The following is a 22,879-nucleotide window of genomic DNA, read 5'->3' on the forward strand; positions in this document are numbered from 1 at the left end:
ACATAGCATAAAAGAATAAACATGACTGAAAAAGTTTCTCAAGTGCAACCATGTAAAAATGTGTGTCTGTGTGTATACTTTGCTGTGATGTAACATTATATGTACCTCCAAAACAGGATTTGGAGTGAAGTCAGGCTGCAGAGCTTCCTTCTTGTCAAGTGGTGCAAGGTCAAGCATCTTTACCAAGTTATCTGCAGCCTCCTGCTGCTCTTCATTTGGTTGCCATGATGATGGGCAGTTACTAAAAGACGGAAACTGAAATTCTCGGATGTCTTCAGCAAAAGGAAGTACATTGAAATAAAAACAATCTGGCTGCATAAAAAACCAACTGAACGCTAAATCATAAACAAAACTAAACCATGAAAAAATTTTGAAGTAAACCTATATGCATCATGAACCACATATCAGAACTTACAACATTATCTTCGTCAGATACATTAGGTGTCAAGACCCCTATAACAACATTCCCCCGTCCCTGCCTCCACACACAACGCAGAATTGCTACCTTATTCATTTCTTTCATTGCTCTTGCAATGGCAGAAACTGCAAGAATGGCCTTCGTATTGCCCGGTTCAGCAATGAAGATGTTGACATCCTTCATATAATAATGTCTTCAAGATGAATGGTAAGAAAGGACAGCAGAAACATAATAGTCCAAATTTATTAATCTTAACATTTTTTTAGCAATGATAGATTGAATTGACCCAGGTAAAGCAGCAATATTTACCGCATTATGTTGGCAGCATCAGTAAATCCTAGAAGTCTCACACTCTTTTCTGGTTTGAATTTGACCGCTTCCCAGTCAGCAGATGAAATAGGAATGACTTGAGGTCCATAACGATAACCTTTAATCCTTTGCTCTGGAGGTACAACTTTACCAGGACCTTGAACTCTTTTATACTCAAAATCTACCTTGACTTCATGTGTGGCAAATTTGTCAGTTGGAGGCGCTTTATCAGAATATATTTTCAGAGTGGGGAACCTCTCCTCTGCTGTTTTCTTGTAAACCCACACCTATTAATAGTTAAGAATTTGAACAAGATTAACCAATAGTTCATCAAATTTTGATAACGCACGATGTCAAAAAAGTGGGTGGTAACCAAACAAAAAAGTACGTCAACTTCAAACAATATGGAACACAAATAAAACAGCATGACCAAATTATCTTCATACGAACCACATGTTGACTGAAAACTAGTACCACATAGCTAACAAAGATATCATATTAACAGTGGATGGACAGTTTGATCCACCCCATGTAAGGCCACAAACTTCCCTTACACTGCCTGTGATCAGGAGGCATGGACAAGTCCCCAAGGCCATTGATCCTGACAGTTGCCAATCAAAGGCTAAAAGCTTAAGGCACTTTGTACCATCAAGATCAATAATTTCATGGCAATAGCAGCACAAAACAATGAGCAGTACTACATAAATAAACACTTGCAAGGTCAAAACCAAGGGCCAAATGCAACTAAATGTATTTAGTATTTGTTCATGAATTACAAACATCACCACAAACTAAGGAATGACTCAACAAACTTGGGCTCCCACTACAGATGTAACAACCTTTCCCATGGCAGAAGGATTGAATATGCAGTAACATTGCTTACCTGTAAGTGTTCATCTACCAAGCTAAAAGCTCAAGGTTGAGGTTAATTGCTTACTCATCTTTCAAACTTATAAACCATTTGAGTTTTTCATTAATAGTTGATGCAGGACGAATTTTTTAGGAACTTCACTTAGCAATTAGGCGCTTCCACCATGTACAAGCTCATCCTCCCTATGAATAGTGATCCGCCACTATCTTTCTGCAACCACTGACTGCCTATAACTCTGCTTCCCTCAATGCAAACTCAAGGGGTTCCTTCTCCCTGTTTCAACAATGTCCCAACCTACCTAGACGGCTACCACATGCTTCTTATTGCCACTGCTTGAACAGCAGGCCCAACCTCCATCCGGCATTTTCAATCCTAGGAACCTACCACAACCACAATTTGAGAGTCCCACTATCCAACTAGATTTCTAGATAGAGCACAGCAATCTAGGGGGGATCTTACTCTGATACAACTGTAACAACCTGTCTTGCCACGAAAGTGCTGGACAGGCTGTAACTTGCTTGACTGTAGGCACTCAACAACCAGGCTAAAAGCTTAAGCTCAAGCTATTTTAACTTATTCAACCATCCACTTATATGCCCACCTCAAGTTCCATTCACTGGGAGAGCCTACCACTGGAGGAGCATCCTGTCGGCTGAATGTTAGGCAGAGCCATGGAGATTGGGTCCGTTGTGCAGAAAGCAGTAATGAGTGACCTTTAGCAGGCCTTTGGGCAACTAGGTAAGTAGGAGTACCCTAGCCAGGACATGGTCAAAACGAGGAGAAAGAAACTACTGGGGCTGTAGAAAAAGAAAAACAAAGAACATGGCAGAACAGAAAGCACCTTGACAAGGTGAATAGAAAAGTTACTGAATAGATAGTAAAGCACCATAAATCATCCCACATTGGTTGAGGATGGAAATGGAGGTGAGTATGTAAATGGTTGAATAAGTTGAAGTAACTTAAGCTTTAAGCTCGGTTGTTGGGCACTCAAAAGTAATCAAGTAACAGATTATTCAACACTTCTGCAGCAAGACGATCATTACAATAGGATGGAATTTAAGGCAGATATACAAGTGGATGGTTGAATAAGTCGATTGATGAAAACTTTCAGCCATAAATTAGCAATTATTCACTGCTGCTACAATGAGATAGGTCAGTACAGTTGGCATCAGAGTTGTATCCCCTATAGTAGACTGCAGTTCAGGACTAGCCAAAAAGTGGTGGGACAGTAAGACCCTGAAGTTGGAGATACCAGAGGCTGCTACTTGAACAGGTAAGCAGTGACCTAGCCTAGGGTGTTCTTAAAAATGTGGGACCATAACATCAATTGAAGATGAAGTGGGGCGGATATTTAAGAGGATGGTTTGACTAAGTTAAAGAAACTTGAGCTTAAGCTTTTAGAACGGTGGTTGAACATTTACAAATAAGTTACAGCTTATGCAGTGCTTCCGCAGCAGGATAGGTCATTAACAAATCCCTTGTTTGTCAAAGTGGCAAAAACCTTTGGTTCCAGCCTAGTCAAAAAGTGAGGGTTTCTTCTTAAACTTTGAAAGAACTACAACCCCTGTTACCCCTGTTGGATTTGCTAGACCATGCATGGATTTAAATAGCGGTTATGGTCCATGTAGCTGTAACAGTCATGGTACAACGGTCGCAGCCATCGCAGACGTTACATAATGGGTAACAGTCACCATGTCCATGAATCCATTTCTTGCAATAGCAAACTTATTAAAAACATATAGATTCACATGTTTTGATCATGAAATCCTATATAATAATGCTTTAAATGATTTCAGTAATTTTTAATTAATTTAAATGTAACATATACCACAAAATTTGGATGTCTTGGTTGTTTTAGTTGTTAGTGGTGGTGAGAAGAAGCATGTGTTTACTACTCTTTACTACTTGATTTATTACAATTGAAATTCAAACTAAGAAATCATAAATATAAGGAAATATAAAATATTGAATGTCATCTTTTATACTCTTTTAGTCTTTAATGGAATTTTTGTTATGTAAAAAATAAAAAAATAGAATTTTCATATGCTAAAAAAGAACAAAGAATTATACAATAAAATGAATTTTAGTCTCCAAACTTGCTAGGTGTAAGAAAAACATTAAAAAAAATAAAAATTGAAAGAACTTAGAATACGGACATATGTAATTTAATGAGAGAAAGTTGGGTTTATTTTAATGGTAGTTATTGAAAAAAAAAAAATGCATACCAAGTGTTAAAGAAAATAAACCCAAAAAATGATTTTTTTAATAAAAATCACCAACTAAATAAACCAACTAAAAATTAGTTTCTAAGCTGCAACAAAGGGAAAAGAGGGGGGAAATGGAAAAAAGGGACTAAAAACCTGTTTTAGTCATTCACAGCCAGTCTAGTACTATAACAGCCTGTAATGTTCCGTAACAGCCATTACGGTACCATACAGGACAGTAACTGCCATTATGGTTGTGAATTGACAGACCTCCGATATATTGCCCCGTAGTGGTCTTGGAAGCCACCACTACCATTACATAATGTCTGTAATGGCCATTACGTACCAAATTTTAATTCCATTAGACCATGGATTACAGGATAGCTCTACTTCATGTACTGAATGATCTTTTTGTTTCAGCATGAGCTACACTACCATGGAAATCATTTAGAATTAGAGTCACATATTGCTCAATACATCATCTTCGTTCTTCTTCCAATAAAAAAATATCAAAAAAAACATCCCCTAAAATCAGTTGAAACTTTTAGAGATTAATTCATATCCACAAAGAAAGACAATCAGAGCCTTTATCCATAATTTCTTCAAATTTTCACTGAATAAAGTGTCCATTACATTCATCAAAGCAACTAGAAGCAAGTTGCTCCTTAATATGTTGCCCTTACAACACCAATAGTTTGAAAAGAAAACAATGAGAGTCACTATCTGTAAATTCCTCAAGTTTCCACTCAAATAGAGTGTCCATTAAATTCAAGCAAGTAGCTTTTTTTTAACATGTTGCCTTTACATTACCAATAATTTCTTGGCTCCTTGCTCATTAATCCTTAAATTTATCAATCACTGAAAATGACACTAAACCTCTTTGATTGATTGAAGATTAAAGGTTGTCATCTTTACATGATTACATGATTGCTGCAGGTTGACGAATAAGAAACAAAATGAAAACGACAGCTTCTTAGGCTGGAAAATATTGTCCACCAAACTATCGCAAGCAAGATCAAGATGTTATATTTTCAATCAAACAACTACAAATTTAGCAAGAATAACTGAAATTGCACAGCTGAAGATCAAATCTCGACTGGCCGCAGGGAAAAGTATTAATTTCTCATTAAAATTTGTCCACGTAGAAGTGCTGCGAAGTTAGAGATAGAGAAGAGAAAAAATTCAGGTGGCAGTTTCCTAGAGAATAAGTACATGGTACAGCTCTAGGTCTGCCCTCTTATATATTAATAATAAAATGATGCAAAATAAAAAAATTCCCCAACTTGCAACACATAATAATTAAAATAGTATATTCTCTTCTAACACTCCCCCTCAAGCTAGAGGTGTATAAATATCAGCTAAACCAGCTTGTTACAACCATTAGACAAGGCAGGCTGCATGGCAACTTGATCCTCGCAAAAACATATCTATGGGTTTCATAACCAAGAATACTATCCCTAACATAAGAGACCTCCACAACATAAATTCACTCTACGAGTCATAGCTCTTAAGCATGCTATGTCGGGTAATGGGATTACCTCCCACAACTATAAATCCAGTAATAGACATTCAGTCATCAACAGAGCCAGCCTAACCTGTATCAAAGCATCCCATGAATGCACGGCTTCTTTATATTTATATGTCAAAGCTCTATGAGGAGAACCTTTGAGATACCATAGAATCCTGCAAATAGCATCCCTGTTTGGGATTTTCCATAAACTAACTCACCACCCGCACAGCAAAGGATATGACAAGCCTAGACAGTCAAGCATCAACTTGCCAACCAACTGCCTATATCAACATCCATGTCTAGTCCAACAACCCTAGACAACTTTACCTTGGTATCTACAAGAGTATAAACTCATTTAGCTCCCAATATACCAATCTCACTTAGCAAGTCCAGGGTATATTTTTGCTGAGACAGATTCAACCCTTTCTTACACTGTACAATCTCAATTCCAAGAAAGTAACCCGAAGTACCCAAGTTCTTGATTTGGAGTTTTGCTTGAAGCCACTGCTTGACATCTGCGATCCTGCCCTAGTCATCTGCAATCTTGCCTGCTATTTTTGACTTAAGCTATAGGTTGACAAAAGGCATAAAACATGAATTTTGTTAGTTAAATATTTGGTCCAAGAAGTATGGAATAGGAGTAATTTGATATGCAGAAAATTTTGTATAATAAGTGTTGGCCCTATAAGGCTTAACATCTTATTTTGATGCTAACAAACAAGTGGATCTTAACATGCTTTGTTTAAGTGTTGTATTTTCAGAACTCAATGATGAATGCAAGGTTAAAGAATTCATGAAAGCTTGTACTTCAAAGGAGGATGATTATATCAAAGTTTGAGGCATGGATCAAAATTGAAGATCATAAGAGCATTGATATTAAAAAAAAAGCTTCAAGAATGAAAGCCCAAGTGATCAACATGGAAAGTTCAAAGAAAGATGAAGCAAGCATAAAGACCTCAAGGAATTCAAGAATTGGAAATTTGGAAGAGTCTAGGAAATTTCATGTAAGTACTTCAAAGAATTTCAATATGGATGCATGAAACTCTTAGGTAAATTTATTGGACCTAGATACCTTTGAACATACTTGAAAAATATTTTTATGAGGTCAAAAATTGTTTCAAAAAAGTTAGAATCAGTTTTGGAATGAAAAGCACCAAAAATAGGATTTCTCAAATGCTGTCAATTTTTCTACATCTGCATTGATGTACATTTTTCTCCATCAAACAATCCTTATTTTAAAATGTGTTCAACATGAAAGTTTTAGGATTTTCTCTTAGCTTTCATTTGACACCAAGATCATAAAATTTGGAATTATATAGAAAAAGTCATGATCAAAAGACTAAAGGGTGCTCAAAGCTGACAGCATGACAGACGACTGCCAGTGCACTTTGAGGCATCTGTATGGGTTTGGACAACCGATGCCACCTTTCTGCCCTTTAATTTAATTGGACAAACAACTGCCACAAATGGACAGTTTACTGCCACGCGGCTGTTTTGATTTTTTTTTATAACGGTCAAATTTTTAAAAGAGGTTGCTTGGGGCTCAAAATTTGTAAAAACTTGGGGAATACTCCAAGACACTTGGGGATCAAGTTATACACTTTTAAAAGTTTATAAATAAGCCTCAAAGATCATTGAATCAAGGCACCAAGAATTCAAATTCTAAAAAAAAAATTCAAAGTCTCTCTCAAATTGCTCTCAAATTTTCAAAACTCTCTCTTGCTCTCAAGTTCACATATTGTGCACGAATTCAACTAAGTTGTTGCTGATCTTCTTCCACCGGAATTGTGCTACAAATTCTAAATTTTTCAATCATTGAAAGAATTAATCAGTGATATACTTCATTGAGCTTCAAGTTAATTTCCATATTGTAGTTTACTTTGAAGTATATTAGTTGTGCTGTAATTTGTGTTCTAACCAGCTCTTTGAGGAGCAAGTTCTTTGTACACATCTATTTGATTTATATCTTATAGATTGACGATTCCAAGGGTTGTTTGGATCATTGACTAAGCAAGGGGATATTGCTTAGAGAGGCGGGCTCTAGCCTAGTGAAGAAGTGACCGGACGAGGGGATATCGTTTGGAGAAAGGCGGGCTCTAGCCTTAACCAAAGAGTGTTGTAAAGGTTTGTTCCGCCCATTAAAGGAACACATTTAGTGAATCCTTTGGTGGTTTACCAAAGGCAAGGACGTAGGCTAGGTATAAGCCGAACCTCGTAAAAATCTCCGTCTCACTCTTTCTTTCCCTTACTCTTTATTTTCAGTACATATTTAAATTGTGTGGATGGTTTAAATTGGAAATCATATATACTACGTATATTTGGAAATCAAGTAAACTTGAAGTCTGATTTTGATTTGGGTTGCGAAAACCGAAAGGGAATACGTTGGTTAAACTATATTTTGCGAAAACCATACAGGAGTATGTTACTTGGTTAAACATCCCAAAGATAAATTAACTAAGAGTTTATTTGGATTTTGAATATTGGGAAGAGTGTTGGATTCTATATTACACATCATATTAAAGAGGCAAATCCACTCATACAGGGCTTTATATCAGCAAGCATAACATTTCATATATACAGGGCTTAATTAAATTTTATATCCAAGGCTGACAACATAAGCTATATTGTGATTGAATGATATTAAGTGATTTGTGTTTATATTCCAAAAAGTGCTGAAGCTTTCATAAAAAGTGCTGCAGTTAACTTATACTTGACAAATTATTTGGTTGTTTGGTTCAAACATTGTGCTTGATTGGTTTGGTTGAACGATTGATTACTTGTTTGGCTAAGCAATAGTGTCGTTGATTGGATAAAAGAATTTACGTTCTTTTGTGATTAAAGAGTTAAACAAACAAGTTAAGAATTGGTTAAAAGAAATAAAAGAAGTTTAAGAATTCTCCAAAGGAATTAAAAGAAAGTTTTTTAATCCAATTCACCCCCCCCCCCCCTTTTGGGACTACACCTTACTTTTCAATAAGTAGCGCCCAATGTAAAGAGCATATTGTGAAAGTAAAACTACTTGGATGTATCATGGACGCATGTATCTTGTGTTTTAATAAATGCTCTTTCTTTCCTAGATTATTACTTGAACTTAAATGATGATTTTTGCAATACTTTCTCTTCCTAGGCCAAGTGCCTCTATTGGATTTTAGATCGAGTCACTGCCTCAAATACAAAAAACAGGATGTAACAATCAAAGTAATTGTAAATGTCTTGGGTTGGCGCATGAACCACAAAGCATTGTATTGTCACAAGGAAGAGCAATCTATGAAAATGATTTCCTATTCTCCCTGTATTTTCCTTTCTTATATTTTCTCTTTTTTCCTGTTTGCTGTACATTTTTCTCTCCTCTAATACAATTCTTTGTTTACCAAAAAATTTCTGTTGGCCTTACTAGGCTTAATATCTTATTTTGATGCTAATAAACAAGTAGAACTTAACATGCTTTGTTTAAGTGATATATTTTCAAGACTCAATAATGAATGCAAGGTTAAAGAATTCATGAGAGCTTGTACTTCAGATAAGGATGATTATATCAAGCTTGAAGTATGGATTTAAAGATAAAACCTGAAGAGCATGAGAGCAATAGGATTAAAGAGAACCTGATGAAAGCTCAAAGTTCAAATGAAGCTCAAAAGTATGAAAAAGTTCAATGAAGCTCAAAGTCTAAAAGATCAGAGATCAGCATAGAAGACAAAGAGAACTCAAAAGCAATGAAAAGTCAAATGAGCCTTTAGGACAAGTCTTTGTAAGTACTTCAAGAATGGTTCAAATATGTTCTTCATTTTGAAGCTCATTAGGCAAAGACAGACTTAGAGACCTTATTTTAAGTCTTGGAACATGTTTTTTTAAAGATAAACAAGTTTATATTTCAAGATTAATTAAGCAAAAATGAGAGAGATAAGCAAATTTTTAAAAGAAGCGAAAGTCTGATGGACAAACGACTGTCTATCTATGGACATACGACTGGCAACTTTAAAGGATTTATTTAAATGGACAGAAGTTGGACAGACGACTATCAAGTTGTTGACAGACGACTGCCAGTGACCAGTGAGTCATCTGTGTGTGTTCTGCCAGCTGACTGCCACCCTTCTATGGGTTTTAAAATTGAGTTATTCTGGTGACAAACGACTGCCAACCTAAGGACAGGCAACTGCCACCTCTCTGTTTGTGAATTTTATAGTTGATATACATGGACAGACGACTGGCAGTGACGTCACAGTCGTCTGGCTCGCGGCAGATTTTAAAATTTCCAACAGACATATTTTTGAAATTTAAAGTATTTGAAGCCCAAACAAATTTACAACTTGGACCCTACTCCAAGTAAACTTGGGGAACAAGCAAGAAGCCTTTGTACATCTATAAACACCCTCAAGTTTCATTGATTTAAACACCAACACACCAAGAGAGACCAAGAAATCAAATTCAGCTCTCATACTCTCTCAAAGCTTACTGAAATTCTGAAAGTACTCTATTGCTCACATATTGCACGCAGTTGCTAAAAGTTTTGCTGATTCTCATTGAGATTGTGCTTCAATTACTACTTCTTTCATCTATTGAAAGAATCATACGGTGATACAACTCTAGAGCTTCAATCTGAGTTCCATATTCTGAATTTTATTGAAGTATATTATTATGCTGTAACTGTTGTACTAATCAGCTCTTTGTAGGAGCAAATTCTTGTACACATCTTTTGGTTGTATTTCTTGTAGATTGACGATTCCAAGGATTGTTTGAATCGTTGGCTAAGCAAGGGGATATTGCTTAGAGAGGTGGACTCTAGCCTAAAGGAGTGACCGAACGAGGGGACATCGTTTGGAGAAGGCGGGGCTCTAGCCTTAATCAAGGAGTGTTGTAAAGGTTTGTTCCGCCCATCAAAGGAACAGGTTTAGTGAATCCTTTGATGATTAGTCAAAGGCGAGGACGTAAGCTGGGTATAAGCCGAACCTCGTAAAAATCCCTGTCTCACTCTCTCTTTCCCTTACTCTTTATTTTCAGAATATTTAAATTGCATGGAAGGTTTAATTGATAATCATATATACTACGTAATATAGAAATCAAGTAAACTTGAAGTCTAATTTTGATTTGGGTTGCGGAAACCGAAAGGGAGTACGTTGGTTATACCATATCTTACGAAAACCATACGGGAGTACGTTACTTGGTTAACAGTCCAAGGATAAATTAACTGAGAGTTTAGTTGAGTTCTGAATATTGAGAAGAGTGTAGATATTGTGCTGATTGGATGTTATATCGCACATCATAGTGAAGAAGCAAAACCATCAATACAGGGCTTTATATCAGCAAGTACAAATTTCATAAATACAGGGCTTATATAAACAAAAAAACTATTCTAAGTGATTACATTGCCAAAGTGGTGTATGTGTCAATTTTGGTTTGGTTGTTTACTTTAAATTTGTGATTGATTGGATTGGATGATTACTTACTTGAATGTTTGAATGATTGTGTTGTTGTGGATTGAATTGAGAAATAAGCTTTTGCTGAAAGTCTGAAAAATCAACAAGTTAAGAATTGGTTAAAAAGAAGTTTTAAGGATTCTTAAAAGGAATTAAAAGAAATTTTTAAAATCCAATTCACCCCCCCCCCCCCTCCTTGGGACTACACCTTGTTTTTCAATTTCTTTAGCAATGTAATATAGCATAACATTGCCTATATATAGACACACACATACACTAGTGAAAATGTTGCGTGTTGCATTACTTGCATGTGATTGCAAACAAGTCATCTTGTGTTATATTTATTATGAAAAAATTCATAATATAGCTTAGATTTATTTTAAATAAAATTGGTATTCTATTATCAAAATTGAGTTTATAAATTATAGTACGAATATTCAAAGTTACTTATAGTAATTTATACTTTCTTTTTAACCATAAAATATGAGCACAGACATGGATGCCTATTATAATGAAACATAGATATACAATAAATCTTAAGACATAGCAACTGATAGGACAAGAACATGCTAATTAAAATTAATAAATTATAATGGAGAAACAAGATATTTTCATAACAAACCTATGCTATTTTGAATTATAGTCGTTTAATAAGAGTCAGTGCTCACTCTTTCTTTATGGGGAGAAGCACATCTATTCAAAGGAAATGCTTCGGCCTACAAGAGATGCGTCTGACTTTCCTACTGACTGAATCACTTAAATTAGTTGAAGGAAGTTTCTACAGGAAGAATTGCGACTCAGCATCCAGTCAGACGGGGGTTCATGACGAGTGGGCCTGAGCTGTAACCAAACAAACAGAAGTAAGTCAACCACAAATTCCTGAACCATACAGGGAACTACCCTATAAAGTAAAGAGCCTCTTGCTTAAAGGACTAGACACGGAGTTGAGAACAAGATCAAAAGCGTCATTCGAAGCATGAAAGTGGTCAGGTCACTTAGAGCCAAAAGAGATAGGAGTGGCCTGATAAAAGGTTTGGGCTGCTCACAATCTGTCAAATACGAGCCCTTCTTTCTCTATTCAATCCACGGCCTACATTGATACACCTATGTTACAACGGCATCTTCAAGTGAGGAAAGTTGAAGCATTGATCAAGAGAGAGAGACAAAGTCACATTAGTTACACCAGACCAGACACACCTTTTTATTCCCATTTTTTTACTATCGGTCACTCCTCAACCAACGAAGACATTTCTGAGCAGTTCCCATCTCTCGCCCCAACCCTTAATTCTGTTGCTCTATAAAAGACCTGCCTATTCCATCAGTCAAGCTTGGAGAACATAGTAATAGGACTTACTAGATGAAAAACCATGATTGGTAAAGGTACCAAACCTTAGGTAGTTGCTGTCTATCGGATCTTTTCCAAGATGTTAGGTGGCTGAGTCGAAGTGGAGAAGGAGACTAAATCATCAGTCATGCCAGAATTGATTTCCTACTGCAAGCTGAATGAGGGCCATACAATCATCAACCGTGCTGGAAGTGCTTTCATGCACACACTCCTGGTCTTTTATTTACTACTTGAGTGTATGAAAGACGATATTGTCCTTTCCTTTCCAACTAGTAGCCGGTAGCTCCATCGTTGAACTCTCCTCTTCCCATCCAGTTGTGACTCATAAGCCGAAACAACAACTAGCAATTCATTACAGATCCATAGAGTCTTCTATCATTCAACCAGATCTTCTAAATAGTATTCTACTTATCTAGCCTCGAGCAACTTTACTAATAAGGGGAAAGCCCTTATTCAATATTATATTAGTAAAATGTTGGCGCCCAAGACCCAACCTATACAAGGGGCTTTTCCCCAACCTAATAAAGTAATAAAAACACCCATTTGGTTGAAATGCAATGATGTAAAATGCAGTCGTTCAAAGGAAACTGGATGCATGGTATAAGGCCCCTTATTTCCTCTCCCTTAAGACTTTTATGGATTTCAAGTCAGGGATACAGCAGTGGCTTATTCGGAAATATATCACAATTCATTCATTCTCAGGCATAGCTGTTGAAGAAACGTGGCATGGGACATCTGTCAGCAACAAGAGTCTTACATCTGGGCAAGAGGTTAGACCAGTCCCATTCATACTGATTTTGTTAAATGAATTTATTCATTGTTGTATACCCTACTTAGGGAATGTTTTCCTACTTGCTCTCACTCCTTTGACTACTCCTAAGATATAGTGGAACCATTTTGTTATGGTGGGCAGTGGAGAGTGAAAACGCCAATGCAGCACAAAACGACTGCATGAATCAGAATCCACTTATTAAGACAGTCAACCAAGAAGCTCTGCATTCTCTAAATGGTTGATCTTAGTGTGCTATCTAGGGTCTAGTTTGTATAGTGATAATACTTTCTCTTTTTCAGCAGTCCACCCCCTTTGTATAGTAAGGGGAACTCTAGTTACACAGCTTTCTCTTAGTCAGCTTGACCTACTTGACTCAGCTAGCTAGAGTATCGCTTTCATTCGACAAGAGTTATTGGTTGGGTTAATGGTTATTTAGTCATGTAGCATTATTATTATGTGTTAGAGTTATGTTAGTAAGTGTGAGTTAGTAAGGGTATTATGGTAATTAGCGTTGTACTTGACATATATTATTAATAGAGGGAGAGACCAATCACTGAAGTTAGGTCTTCCATTTTACCCAATTATTCAACATGGTATCAGAGCACAATTTTGAAACCTAAACCCTAATTGTTACAACCACCATCAAAACCAAAGCCTAAAACCCTAAATCCGCTGCATGTCTATCACCATTGAAGAATGTCCAGCAACACTATAGCCCTAGAAAACAGCCAGCAGCTACCAGAAGTCAGACCAGTAGCTGGAAATTTCCTGGGCAACACTGACAGTTCAGGAACACAAAATCTGCTACAGATTTTGCAAAAACAATACCATAGTCACCCAAAGACACTGCTGATCTGCCCCTCACTGAAATCCTGTCTCCAGGCAGTGCCCCACACGCTTGCACACACCGGTCAAAGGCTGTCAGGGCCAACCCCACGCACCAGCGCGTGAAGCTACTCTCTAGCGTGTTTTTGACCTGAATTCATCTAGCAGTGCTCAAATCCCTCTACAAACATATTAATAGAGTTTTTTGTGATTTTTTTTTTTTTCCCAAAGATCTTGCTTTTTTAAATGCTCATGTGCAGCACCTGAGGAATGGTTGATTGATGCTCCGTGAAGTTGTTTGTCAATGGTTATTGAGTTTATTGGGTCTGAAACAGTGGGACTTGCTGTGATTTTTATTCAATGTCCCAATTCCTTCCATAGACCAAAATATCAAGCTGTTGGGCGTGCGCTTTGCTCAAAGATCCAATCTTTGTTTTGACCATGCACTCGTGGTTATCTGTTAGTTGTTGTTCAGTGTTAGTAAAGGCCATTGATGACTCTCTTGGAGCAGTTCATAAGCTGTTTTTGTGAGGCTGTGGCAGTGTTATATAAGTTTATTGGTGATTTGTCCATGGTAGTTTCGGTGGTTCACCTCTTCAATTGTTCCAGTGCTGTGTGTTGGTTTCTTGGGGCTGTATCTGAGTTTCTTGGTGCTGTGGCAGCCTTGTATTGATTTGTTTGTGACTCATTCATGGTGGGTCAACTTGTTCGTGGTTGTTCCGATTGTTCCAAAAATTAATCTTGTTATCATTGGTCTAAGTTTGTGACTGTTGGGATGGAGTTTGCAAATCCCAAAAGTATGGTTCCCTTATTAGTCAGTTGTTTGAGTGAACCGCATATTGTGACTATATCAGATGAGGAGTATTCAAGGTTTCTGCAATATCAAACCTCTCAACAAGCATCTAAACAAATTGCATCTTTTGCCCAAATTTTACAATCTACATGACATCTAGTATCTTTCCCACTAGTCCTTGGGTTATCAATTTTGCAGTCACCAACCATGTAACAGGTGCAACCAACTCCTTTTCTGCCCTCCAATATCCTAAAAATTTACCGCAAGTTACCCTTGCTGATGGGTCCAATATTGCTGTTATGGGAATAGGAACAGCAAATCCTACTCCTTCCATCTCTCTTTCTTCAGTTTTATACATCCTAAATCCCCTTTCAATCTCATGTCAATTAGTAAGCTTACACAGTCACTAAATTATTTTGTCACTTTCTTTCCTGATTTTGGGGTTATTCAAGATCTAAGACATGGAAAACAATTGGCATAGGACATGAGGCTCGTGGGTTTTACTAGTTTGAGTCGCTTTCTCCTCCCATTGCCTGCACAGCCGCAGCTATACCACTTCAAATCCATTGTCACTTTGGTCATCCGTCCTTGGACAAGTTGAAACAGCTAGTTCCTACATTGAGTTGTCTAATCTTGAGTGTGAGTCTTGTCAATTGGGAAAACATCATCGTGTTCCCTTCGCTTCTTGAGTCGATAAAGGGGTGGTTGGTCCTTTCATGCTAGTCCATTCAGATATACAGGGTCGTAGTCGTGTCACGTCCAAGTTGGTGTTTTGATACTTTGTTACATTTGTTGATGACTACTCCAGGATGACTTGGTTGTATTTAATGAAAGATCGTTCTGAGTTGTTTAATATTTGTTGTGCCTTCTGTTCTCAAATAAAGACTCAATTTGATATGCTAATCTTGACACTTCACAGTGATAATGCTAAGGAGTACTTCAGCACCCAATTCACTAATTCTGGTATGATCCATCAATCCTCTTGTGCCCACACTCCAAAACAAAATGGAGTTGCAGAGCGAAAAAACAAACATATTCTTGAAGTCACTCGTGCCCTATTATATCAAATGATTGTCCCCAAAGTTTTTTGAAGTGATGTTATGCTCACAACTTGCTCCCTCATCAATAAAATGTCATCTTCTGCCCTTGGTGGTAAAATCCTATACTTAGTTATCTTCCCTAATGCTCCTTTGTTCTCCCTTCCTCCTCGTATATTCACTTGTGTCCTTTGTCCATCAATTAACTCCAAGAATGGATAAGTCGGATTGTCGTGCTATCAAATGTATTTTTTTAGATACTCGAAAAGGATGTTGATGTTATAGCCTTACTTTACATTGATTCTTTGTCTCTACTAAAGTCAACTTTTTTTAGTCTAAGCCATACTATTATGATTCCTTGAGTTCTGTTGACTTTGATGAGTCCCTTCCTTTGTCTTGCCTTCTAGATCCCAACCTAATATCTATGCCCAATCCTCCTATATCTTCATCCAGTTTGAGTCCTTCTAATCACTTGGATCATCCCAATTTGCAAGAACACATGGTGACACAAGGGAAGAGAACCACCTCCAGCTTCTACTACTATGCCTCTAGTTCCCCCGTCAGATGATCTTATTTCCCATGATGTTGATCCTCCTAAAGATGTTCGAAAAGGTAACCACAGTTTTACCCAACATCCAATCTCTAATATTGTTTGTTATGATTTCTAGTCACTCGCATATTACTGTTTTGTTAGTAATCTGTATTATATTGCTCTTCCAAAATCTATATTTGAAGTCATATCCAATCTAGGAAGAGGACTGCAATGGTTGAAGAGATGTGTACTCTACATAATAATGATAGCTGGGATTTGATACCCCTTCCTCTGATAAATCTATGGTTGGTTGTTGTTGGGTGTACAATGTGAAAGTCAATCCTGACGGTTATGTGGCTCGTTTGAAGGCCCACCTTCTTGTTAAGGGATATACTCAGGTATACAATTTGGATTATTCAGACACATTATCTCTAGTAGCTAAACTAGCTTTAGTACGTTTGTTAATCTCTTTAACCACTACTTGTCTTTAGCCTCTACATCAGTTAGATGTGAAGAATGCTTTCCTATATGGTGATCTTAATGAGGAGGTATATATATAGCAACCACCTAGGTTTGTTGCTCAAGAGGAGTTAGGCTCAATGTGTCGACTTAAGAAATCATTATATGGATTAAAACAATATCCCAAAGCATGGTTTGGCTGATTTAGAGTTGTAGTACTTGAGTTTGGCCTTCAACAATGTGCAATAGATCACTCTATATTTTATTGTCATACTCCATATGGCAGGATTTTGCTTATTTTGTATGTTAATGACATTGTGATCGCTTGTGGCAATGACCAAGGCATCCAGGACCTAAAGCTTTTCCTACAAAGTAAGTTTTAGACCAAGGACTTGGGACCATTAAAGTATTTCTTGGGTATAGAAGTATCAAGATCTCGTACAGGAATTGTCTTGTCACAAGGAAGTATGTTCTTGATCTTTTAGATGAGACGGGGCTACTAGGATCCAAACCTAATGATGCACCCATGGATCCCAATAGTAAATTAGTGCCATATATGGGCGATTTGTTGCCTAACCCAAGACGATATCGGAGACTAGTTGGAAAATTGAATTATCTCACAGTCACTTGACCAGATTTATCCTTTGCAACAAGTGTGGTGAGTCAGCTTCTCAATTCCCCAATAACAAGTCACTAGGTTGCAGTAATTCACATTTTGAGATATCTCAAAGGTGCACCAAGGAGAGGTCTTTTATATTAGGATCAAGGTCACACTCATATTCAGGGATATAAAAATGCAGATTGGGCCAAGTTACCTTCTAACCGAAAATCCACAACCAAGTACCATATCTTTTTGGTGCTAATTTGGTGTTTTGGAAAGTAAGAAATAAATTGTGGTGGCTAGGTCAAGTGCTAAGTCAGAAAATAGGGCTATGGCGCAAACTACATGTAAACTTGTTTGATTAAAGAACATGTTGAAAGAACGAGGTTTTCCACATTCTTAGCCTTGGGAGTCATGGTTATTAAAATCGTGATTTGGATCGTAGGATTGTACGATTCTATGATCCAAATTCACCCAAACGATCCAAGTTGCAACAAATCGAAATTGAATAGAATTGTGGTAGAATTGTAAAAGAATCGATAGAAACGTAGAATCAGAATCGTAGAATCGATATCGTAGATTTGTAAGTAGAATCGTACAGATCCTACTCTGTTACCTAGATTGGGTTTTTTTTTTCCCCTTTTGGGCTTGAATAATGTGGCCCAATACATGTTTTTATTCGCCCAAAGGCCCCAAAAGGTTTATGTTTGGTCCAAAGTCTTCTAAAGCTGGTGCAAAATGGCTCCCAGCCTCCCATCAGTGAACAGATTCAGCAGAATCTGCCCCTGACTTCCCTGGAGTTCGACACTTCAGTCCTCTACTCCTCATTGAATGTCAGCAACCAGCACCTGAATTTCTCTCTTGTTCAACAACCAGAGAGCCCTCCATCTGGTGACTGGCGTCTGATCAGCAGCAGCTAGCAGTCTTGTTGTTTGATCAACAATTCTCTGGTGTTCAACAACCAGAGTTCCCAGGGTTCGACAAAAACTCAGTCCTCTTCCTTCTTTGGTGTTTGATAAGAACACATCAGTCCTCTTCAACACAGAGTTCCTGTTTGATCAGCAGCAGCCAAGAAAAGAGCCAAGCCTGATGGTCCAGCAAAGCTGCAGAGGTATGCTTTGAAAAAAAAAAAAATTGCTTCTTGAAAAGACTCAATAGGAAGCGCTATTTCTCCTTCTTCTCCTCCTTTTCTTGCTTTTCTTCTTTTTCTTCTTTTCATTGTTTGAACTTTTTGTTGTAATTTTAACTTCTTGTACTTACTAAGTTACTAACCAAGTTTTTAGTCTTAAGACTTGTCATATTCACACATAATTTTTTAATATTTATTTTACATTGGAAGTAGAATCTCAAGATTCTCAATCCGATTCTACAATTCGATCCTGCAGAGACCCCTCCAATGACCCCACTTAGAATCCCGATTCTAACAGCCTTGTTTGGATTTGATGTGTGATAATCGAGCTATTATTCATATTGCCTCCAACCCAGTCTTCCATGAGCGGAGAGAACACATTGAATTTGATTGTCACTTTATTCGAGGGAAATTTGTACATAAGCTCATTACAATCACTCATGTGAAGTCTAAGTTTTAGCTTGTTGATTTGTTCACTAAAGCCTTGGGAAGTGCTCATATGAAATTTATTTGTAACAAGCTAGAAGCATATGGTATATATGCTCCAACTTGAGGGGGAATATTAATGGTTATTTAGTCATTTAGCATTATTATTATGTGTTAAGAGTTATGTTAGTAAGTGTGATTTAGTAAGGGTCTTATGGTCATTAATATTGTACTTGACGTATATTATAAATAGAGAGAGAGACCTATCATTGAAGTTAGGTCTTCCATTTTACCTAATTATTCAGTAGGTTCAAAACCAAAAATAAAACCAGCCAAAACCCATGGCTTTGCTAGCATGACAGTAAGCACAAACTGGCAGCAAGGAGTCATGAGTGAACAAGGTTGCTTCCACTTGTCACCTTCTTCGACCACCTTGACACCTTAATATCATGGCCTCATTTCTTTTCTTCATGTATGTGGGCTGCTTGCCCTCTCCCAAATAAACAAATAGGAAAAAGGTAAAGAAAGGCACAAAAGAGAGAGTTGATAACAACGCACCACCGTTGTTCTAGATGAAGACCAAGAGGGCTGGAACCCCCAAAAAGAAAACTTTCACTGCACGACATGATTCTTTCACGATCTCTCAGATGTTCAACTCCTGCCCCACAAGCAAAGAGGTTTCAAGATACTAGGTGACCAAGTGAAAGTGAACAGCCCCGAGCAAATCTTCTAGAGAGCATGCCCTTTGTTTCTACTCTCTCTTCTAAGAACAGCTAAAAATCTAAATAAAAAAATAAAAATAATAATTTTTTTTCTATGGACCCCTCGGACCTCCAACAAATGAGGTGAAGACACATGCATGCATGCACAAATATTTTAGCCAAAAATAATTTTTACTGTCCACATGTTTATATATAGCATAAGTTCGATTGATTTTATTATTTAGGAATGTTTTATCCTACTTTTAAAGGAAGAGAATATTTTTAAAATGATCTACACAACTGGCAATACACACACACACACACACAAACACACATGTATATCACTCATCTGCTTATGTAACCTCTCTCCACTATAAAGAGCAAAATGAAAAAAAAAAAAAATAGAAATTATGTTTATTCCATTTTCCAAATCACATACACAGGTAGTTATTCCTCCTACCAAAAAAAAAAAATTTCCTTTTGAAGATGAGATACAAAAGCATTGCAACAACTAACCACAAAATTCTAAATACATTTTAAAAAGAAACACCATTTTCCTGATAATAGATTGTACAGCACTTATAAACCTTACCTTGATTTTCATCATTGGACTTAGTTCAAGATCACCCCTGAATAATGTAACTGGAAGTATATTCCGAGTTCTAAGTGCACCGCGTAATGAAGTTGGAGTCTCAACATGCACAGTCTTTGCACATGTTTTCTTTGAAAATAAACTCAACAAAACATCATTCTCATCCATAACTTTCTTGTCTCCATCCCTAATTAGCTTTCCCCTCACAACTACACAATCCATTCTCATGCCATGTGCAGTCATTTGTACAGCAATGGTATTGACTTGCTCTTTTTTAGTTCCTTCATATGGCTCCTTAATAGGACATTGTGCACTTGTAATAAGACAAAGGTGTTTCTTTCCCTTATTTGTTGGCCCAAATTTCTTTATCAACATATCCATCCCAACAACAATAGCATCAAGAACTAAGAGCTAAGTCAAGGTATCAACAACTATATAATAAAAATGCCCAAAAATATCATTAGCAGCCTACTGAAAAGGCAGCTGCTGACTAAGACACAAAAACTGCCTCACAAAAACACACCAAGTAATAGCACATTATATCCAAGAAAAAATTACTAAAATCTAGTCAAGCTATTCATCCTAATTAATGGTAAACAATCTAATTAAATGCTAAAGCTAAAATTAAGTGCAAATCTACTGGAAAATCTGGATCTATCAACTGCTTGACTTAATGAACAAATCCTAAAGAGTTAGGGATCAATATACAAGAAGTTAGCTTTCAGGGTAAACAGTAAACGTATTTTTGATAGAATTTGGCTAGGGGAGTGAATCTGCAAAACAAGAGTTCTGACAGGAAAAATACAGAATAAAGAGCCCAGTGAGCATTTGAGTGGCAATACAAAGCAGAAGATCCACATGAACAAAGAAATTGTCATTGAAGTTAAGGCACTATGTTGGGTATGTGAATCTAATTTTTTCTCATGGAAGTCAACCTAAAATTCCAGAACACATGCAGCGAGAGTATAGGATACAATCGCCAGCAACAAAAAGAAATTGTCATTGAAGTTAAGGCACTATGTTGAGAATGTGAATCTACTTTTTCTAATGGAAGTCAACATAAAATTCCAGAACAAATGCACATGAGTATAGGATACAATCGCCAGCAACAGTTCCTCGAGGAAGCCGTTGCAAAGCTTCAACAAGATCTCCATCAACAACTTTGATGTTGCGTAAGACTGCCACATGTTCATACCCACCCACTTCCCTTGTCAGGTCATTGTTTGTCTCTAAGAATTCCAGGAGTAGGGTCATTAAGAATCATTTCCATAGTCAAAGAAAAATTAATCAGATATACACTATTTCAAGGACATGAAAAATTGCAAAATACAAGTGACTGCAGAAAATTGTGGTTACGAACCAAAGGGTGCCAACAAAAAAATGACATGTTCTCAATTTTTTCTATTCATAAACAATATTCTCCTGAAGGTGGAATCTATATATATAAATATACATGATATTTCAGAAAAGAGAAAAAGTACCTTCAGTCCCAAATAAAACAATTCCCACTTCATCACTTTTGCTGTAAATCAGCTGCAGATTTAGAAAGAAATCAACTAGAGTAAAAGTGTGGCTCCATAATTTACCAATAGAATTCTAACTTCACTCAACATGCAAAGCCTGGCCAAGATCTGCATAATCATGCATGGATATTGAAAAATAGAAAATAAGAGAGAATTACAACAGAAAGTCAACACAAAAAGGACCGAAATCCAGTAAAATAAACTTATGAATGACACAAGGGCTTCTAAATACCCGCTCAGCCCCCCATCACACCCAGGGCCTCCTAAAAAAAAGAAAAAATAGATAAATAAATAATAACTTAGAGAGAAGGAGATATTGCTAAAGGAATTCAAAACAGAAAGGCATGCCTTCTTCTGTACTAGCATGGAGCAAACTTTCTCAATCTCTGGGAGAGCTTTGTGCATTGTTGAACCAACATCCAGCAATAGAAGCAATGATTCCTGTTCTCAAGAAAAAAAAAATGCAAATATATACCATTTAGTGCATTAAAGAATGTTATTCATTTAGCTATACAAGGAAGCAATGTTAATGGTATGACCGGAATTTGCTCCCAATTTCACCTACTTATATGAATGGCCATGTACAACAGCAATATCAAAAACCCTAAGGAACAATACATATATATATATACCAGAAATATTTTTCAAAAAAACCGAAAACGAAAACGTTCCCTAGATTTATACAGCTCAAGTAAACGAATTAATATAATTACAAGTTAACATCAGTTTGAGATTGAAAAACCACTGAAAGTGAAAAGCCATACAGCCCCTGAAAACTCAGATACCAAAACGTCTCCACAGATTACACCAGATCATGAAATTTCAGAACAGTAGAATATTCAGAAGAGCAAAACATACAAATAACGACAGATTAAATGCAAAAAAAAAAAGAGCTCAGAATATTATCAAAAGCCTCCATTTTGAGTCTCGTAGAGCATAGACCCATTTACCAAACTAGAGCACAATAGATCATCTCACAAAATGAAGACGAATGAACTGAAGAATTTCTCGTGGGTTACAAGCAGATTACACAAACGAGAAAAGAAAAACGAAATCAAAGGAAACATTAGCACAGAATGAGTACTTTATTTCGAGCCATGAGACAGGGAGCTGGAGAGGGCGTCTCGTATAGCAAGCTTCGGAGAGTGGAAATGGAGGCGAAATGAGTTTTTTATTTAACACTGTTTCTCCTTCCCGCCCCTCAATTAGAAAGTCGCCATATTACACGACGCTCCCCACTGCTTTCAATAATTCACTTAGGACCCACACTTTACTTTTCTTTTTTGTTTAATAACCCTATTTCTCTTTATGCATTGAGGGTATACAAGATAACATAATAAAATTTATAACTAATTATATTTACCACATAAATATTCATAATTAACTCTTAAATTAGTTTTATTAAAAAAATTAGTTAA

The 22,879-nt window shown here is 36.8% G+C and overlaps 1 protein-coding gene across 5 annotated transcripts in view; it reads right to left on the bottom strand.

Moving 5' to 3' along the window:
- LOC131166408 (ATP-dependent DNA helicase 2 subunit KU80) overlaps window positions 1-22,643 on the bottom strand; it is a 91,845-nt gene extending 69,202 nt beyond the window's left edge. The window contains exons 1-8 of one of the 5 annotated variants that reach the window (XM_058124933.1): window positions 22,546-22,601; window positions 21,810-21,902; window positions 21,420-21,471; window positions 21,036-21,167; window positions 19,939-20,342; window positions 728-1,014; window positions 416-611; window positions 106-312 (exon numbers count right to left, since the gene is read on the bottom strand). In XM_058124933.1, coding sequence (XP_057980916.1) covers window positions 106-312; window positions 416-611; window positions 728-1,014; window positions 19,939-20,342; window positions 21,036-21,167; window positions 21,420-21,471; window positions 21,810-21,902; window positions 22,546-22,560 — 1,386 coding nt within the window. In that variant the 5' untranslated portion in view covers window positions 22,561-22,601. Of the gene's footprint in view, window positions 1-105; window positions 313-415; window positions 612-727; window positions 1,015-10,756; window positions 10,819-19,938; window positions 20,343-21,035; window positions 21,168-21,419; window positions 21,472-21,693; window positions 21,727-21,809; window positions 21,903-22,545 lie in introns of those variants that run through there. The other 4 variants (XM_058124934.1, XM_058124932.1, XM_058124936.1 and 1 more) reach the window with 4 other exon arrangements.
- Window positions 22,644-22,879: the final 236 nt, after the last annotated feature.

This window comes from Malania oleifera, chromosome 10, assembly GCF_029873635.1.
Source record: "Malania oleifera isolate guangnan ecotype guangnan chromosome 10, ASM2987363v1, whole genome shotgun sequence".
Taxonomy (NCBI): Eukaryota; Viridiplantae; Streptophyta; class Magnoliopsida; order Santalales; family Ximeniaceae; genus Malania; species Malania oleifera.